Genomic DNA, 5,167 nt, shown 5'->3' with positions numbered 1-5,167 from the left:
CAGAGGAGTCTGGCGGGCTACAGTCCACGGGGTTGCAAAGAGTCGGACACAAATGAAGCGCGTTAGCACACGTGCGTGCGTACTCAATCCTTAGAACTAATGTCAGTTATAGGCAAAACTAAGAAACCAGAACAAACGTCACTTTTATACCAAAGAGTGGGAAATTTGTTTAGTTAACTGTGGGGCATCGATTCAACGTACTGTGCTGTGCTAGGTTGCCTCAGTCGTGTCCGACTCTGCGACCCCATGAACTGTAGCCCACCAGGCTCCTCTGTCCATAGGATTCTCGAGGCAGGAATACTGCCTAGGCATGGAGAGTTGTCACTCCCTCCTCCAGGGGAAACTTCTCGACCCAGGGATCAAGCCCTCATCTCGAACGTCTCCTGCACTGGCAAGCAGGTTCTTTACCACTAGCACCACCTGGGAAGCACATCTATTCCGTTGGATTTTATTACAAATCATGATATACATCAATACTGATATTAAATACAAATCCAAGTAAGAAAACAAGCAGCTTAAAAAAATTAGTATTGGGGTGCTTCCCTGGCAGTCCAGTGGTTAAGAATCTGCCTTGCAACGCAAGGGACCTTGGTTCGATCCCTGGTGTGGGAAGATCCCACATGCCGCGGGGCAGCTGAACCCATGCATGACGACTACTGAGTCTGCGCTCTGGAGCCTGTGAGCTGCAGCTCCTGGAGCCTCACGCCTAGAGCCTGTGGTCCCCAAGAGAAGCCACGGCAGTGAGAAGCCTGAGCACCGTAACCACAGAGTCGCCTCTGCTTGCCACAACCAGAGAAAGACCACGAGCAGCAACAAAGACCCAACACAGCCAAAAAGTAAACACACATTAAAAAACAATAGTATTTACAGCATAAGCCCATTTTGTGAAACATGTATATATGTATACATATATATACACACACACACACAATAACATAGGCATAACCTCCAAAATGTTGACATATTTATCTCGGGGTGGTAGGAATATGAGTTACTTGTTTTTATTATAAGGAACAAATAGTTCTTGGGTAATGAAACATTAGAATAATTTTAAAGCGAACCAGGAAGTAGGCAAGATGAACATCAATCTTCCTCCCTGTCCCCTTACTCATTTTAACCCAACAAACTTTTCAGAAGTGACTACTGGGTGTTGGGTCCTGCCAGAGGCTGAGCAAGAACTGGAATAATGACATGTGGTCCCCCCAACATTCCCAGGTCCTGGCTAGGGTGACTCAAGGAGACCCTATAAGTAGGCCTTCAGCTGGGGTATGGGCTGAAGGTGGTGGAGAAGGAGGTTCTTCAGCAGGGAAAAGGGTACTGGCAGGAGCATGGTGCCCAGAGGGAGACACCTAATCGGGATCTCAGGCATTAAGGATGAACCCATAGGAAGGTTGGGGGCGCCTGGCTCTTGAAGAGCAGAAACAGGAACTACTGCTAAAAATGTAAGATAAGATGGGGGTGGGGGTGGAACAGGATGAGGGAACAGAATGGGAGGAGGTTCTAGGAGGGGCTTCTGAGCTTCAGCCACCCTCCTCCCACCCAAGGAGCTCAAACCAGCCTAACCAGGGCGGCTGCAGAGACTGGAATCAAAACATGGACCCATGGCTGCCTCACCACGCCAAGTGCCCTGTTGATGCATCCCAGCAATGGAACTGGCTGTTGATGGGGCCCACAGAGGCCAGTGAATTCCGGGGGTAAGGGCGAGGATAGCACCGAAGACTCCTATCCCCAAGGCCCTGAGCCTGGCCCCGCCTGTGAGCCAGAGGGGAGGACATTCTATTAGACCCCTATTGTATGCTCAGTCATGTCGGACTCTGCCACTCCATGGACTGCAGCACGCCAGGCTTCCCTTTCAGACCCTGTGTGATCCCTTTTTGTTTCTTTGTTTTGTTTGCTCTGCCTTCTGGTTTTCTGCAGAGCCCAGGGCCACGACAGGTGAGGTGTGAGGAGTAAAAGGCAGTGCAGATGCCCTGCAGGGCTGGGCTGAGCTAAGCACCAGTGTCCCCTACCACCAGGGGACACCCGAGCACAGACACACGGCGACCTGGAGAGACCCGAGTCGTCAGGGCATCCACCCTCTCCGTGTTCCTAATAACTACGCAGAGGAAAGCCTGGTCCTGGTGGCTCAAGGCTGGCGTGACCCCAGAGGGATGGGCTGGGTGGGAGTCCCAAGTGTGGAGAAGTGCTTTCCTTACCACCTACTGCCAGGGACGCCGGCCGCTGCTGGAAAGCACTGGAAAGACAGAGTCGTGGGACGGAAGGAGCACTGGACGCCGAGTCAGAGCTGGCTGCGCAGCGCCTGCTCTTCATGTGACTTTTCCCTGTCTGCCGGGTTTGTTTTCTCATCTGTAAACAAAGGCGGGGTTGGGGTGCGGGGAGACTCCGTGGTACCCAAGCGCCCTTCAAGGCTCTGACAAAAGACAGATTCCTTGCCGAACCTTGACGAGGGCAAAGGGAAAAGCTGGAGAAAAGGACCAAACCAAAAGCAGCCGCTGTTTGCTGCCCCAGCGCAGGGGCTCCGGGGGCCCTTGGACGTAGGCGACTTGGAGTGCGCGCGCGCACACACACACTCTGGCCGGCTCCCAGCCGGCCCTCGGATCCCACCACCCAGAGACCCCCGCCAGGGTCTCTCATTGCTGGCTGGGGCGTCTCTTATTGCTGGCTGGGGCATCTCTCCACCCACTGCCTGGAAAGGGCGCGGGGTGAGTGGGGTCTTCCGTGGTGGGTACGGGGCGGTGACCCTGACCCCAGTCTCCCTGAGAGGTCAGTCCGCCCCAGGCAGGGGCTCTGCGTCCTCACAGCGCCAACCTTCAGCTCCCTAGCGGCTCCACCCCGTCCTGGACACTGGTGACGGAGAACAGTCCTGGGAGGCAGGAGAGCTCGGGCCGGCGGGTCCCCTGGGGAGGTAGGTCATGGACCCGCGCACTGGGGCTGCGAGTTCGTACCGGTGACCGAAGCTGATGGAGTTACTTCCAGCCGGGGATTCCTGTCCGCCCCCCCATTCCAGCGAATTAATCCTCCCCACTTCTCCCCTAGTTTTGGGAACCTGGGCACTAAAGGAGTCCAAGAAGTCAAGAGCCTTGAGAAATGCACTGTGCAAATATATTGACTTTATTTGTCTCCGTTCGGGAGCCTCACAGACATATCTAGGTAAAAAGATCGTTAAATAAACGCCGTCAGCCATCGCAATGCAAAAATAAATATCAATCCTCCGGCCACAGCGCCAGCTGCGCTGCGCCCCAAGTCCCATCGGCCGCGCCTAACAATTATAAAAGTGTTCAGCGAGAGTGGGTCGGCGTGAGTGTGAACGGGTGTGCGCGCGGGGGGTGGCCGGGAGGGGTGGGCACGGTGGAGCGGTGTGCAAAAATCGGAGTTTCAGACCATCGGACAAGGGCGTGGAGCGACTCTCCGCGAAGCCCCAGGGACCCGCGGCGACTCAGTGCGGGTGCGCCTCCCCGCACACACTCACAGCAGAGTTCGTACTGGGAAGAGTTAAAAAATAAACATTTACAAGGGCAAAGAAAGGCGGCACCCCCTTCCCCGGCGCCCCGGCTTCCCGGCGCGCGCTCCCGCCCGGGGCGAGCTCAGCTCGGGGCGCCCGGACCAGTTTGCTGTCGGGTGAGGGTCCAGGCGATCCCCCAACCAGGGTGCTCAGCGGATAGGGGACCCCGAGTGCAGGGCGCGGGGCCCCCTCGGGGTTCGCACGCTGGTCCGTCGCGACGCGCCGCCCGGGCGCGCGAGTCCCGGCTGCGGGCGGCGCCGGTCACAGGGCCGAGTCGGAGTCGCTGGAGTCCAGGCTGTTCCTCAGTTTGCAGCCGCTGAGCGGCTCCCTCTGCAGCGACAGACTCTGCGTGCTGCGGCGCAGGCACTCCAGGCTCTGCAGGAACGACTTCTTGGCCTTCTCCTCCTCCATAGGGGACGCCCCCTCCTCCTCCACCTCCTGGATCTCGTCGAAGGTCACCGGCTGCGTCTTGAAACGGGACTGGCGCGGCCGCCGCAGCCGGCCCTTGCCCTTGGACAGCTTGGCGGGCCGCATGGGCTGCGGGAACTCGTCGGCCAGGCACACGAAGTGCGGCATCACCGCCTGGTAGCTGGAGCAGATGCCCATCAGCTCGCCGGGCTTGGCGGCCGCCATGGCGCGGCCGGCGTTTTCGGGGTCGGCCGGCGGGGCGGCGGGGCTCTCCGGGGGCGGCCGCTGCGCCGGGGCCCCCCGGGAGGCAGCAGCCTGGGGCTCGCTGCGCGGAGGATCCAAATCTGCTGCGGGGTGGTGGCGGCCCTCACGGGCCCGGGTCGGCGCTCCTCTGGAGGGCGGGCGGGCCCGTCGGGGGGCGCGGGCCTCCGGGGCTGGGTGGGGTGGGGGGTGCGCTGCTCCGAGGCGCTCGCCGCCGCCGCTGTCGCCGTCTGCCCGGCGTCGGCCCGGCCCGCCGCTTATATAGCCGGCTCCTGCCCACACGGCTGCGAGCTCGGATGACAGCGAATGCCATTTAAAGCGTGCGCGCCCCGCGCCCTTCCGCCTGACGTCGCCCCGCCACTCTGGGAAAGTAGCGGCCCTTTCCCCGCCCCGCGCCGCCCGTCAACCCAGCTCCGGAAGGCAGGCCCCGCCCGCGGGCGTTCGGGAGCATCCGAGGCTGCGAAGCGGGCGGCGGGGCCCGGGCGCGGGGCGGTCGGGGAGCGAGGCGGTCCTGCCCGCCCTGGGATTCCCCAAGTCTGGACCAAGCGTGCTGGCCGCGGGGGCGCAAGTCAGCCCCCCCCACCCCTGCCCCATCCAGCCGCCTAATCCCAGAAGCACACAATCGAGACGCTCGGTTGTTTGGCCTTGGGTTCTGGGCTGAGCGCGCGCGGGGCGGAGGCAGCTTCCCAGTCTTCCTTGCCGCAGGGAAAGCCAGGCCCCTCGGGCTCCCCAAAACCGAGTTCCGAGGAAAGACCGGATTTCTCCTTTGGATCCATGCCGCCTCTCCTCCCCACGCGCGCACACAAACACACGCACAGAGGCACTCGTGAATACAAACACAGCTGATGACTCCAGTCCACTTCTCTCCCCTAATTGTCTTTATGTCTGTGTCTTCAACTACCTGCACCCTCCAAGTCCCTCGCGCACCCCCATTCATGCTCAGAAGAATGACACTTAGATATGGCACTGACAACAACAATAATGATAACTAACCAT

The 5,167-nt window shown here is 59.8% G+C and overlaps 1 protein-coding gene across 1 annotated transcript; it reads right to left on the bottom strand.

Moving 5' to 3' along the window:
* Positions 1 to 3,088: 3,088 nt before the first annotated feature.
* C15H11orf96 (chromosome 15 C11orf96 homolog) lies at positions 3,089 to 4,459 on the bottom strand. The gene has a single exon (XM_086341218.1). It carries the CDS (start codon positions 4,133 to 4,135, stop codon positions 3,764 to 3,766), a length of 372 nt encoding a protein of 123 aa, XP_086197344.1. The 5' UTR covers positions 4,136 to 4,459; the 3' UTR covers positions 3,089 to 3,763.
* Between the last annotated feature and the right edge of the window lie 708 nt (positions 4,460 to 5,167).

Source organism: Bos grunniens, chromosome 15 (assembly GCF_055505025.1).
Source record: "Bos grunniens cultivar Pamir isolate PY7600 chromosome 15, Bosgru_T2T1.0, whole genome shotgun sequence".
In the NCBI taxonomy this organism is placed as follows: Eukaryota; Metazoa; Chordata; class Mammalia; order Artiodactyla; family Bovidae; genus Bos; species Bos grunniens.
Note: the sequence above shows the minus strand (reverse complement) of the source record. Positions and strands in the feature narration are given on the sequence as shown.

Coding starts and splice junctions, on each gene's coding strand:
- C15H11orf96 (XM_086341218.1), bottom strand. CDS start 4,135: ATGGCGGCCGCCAAGCCCGGCGAGCTGATGGGCATCTGCTCCAGCTAC.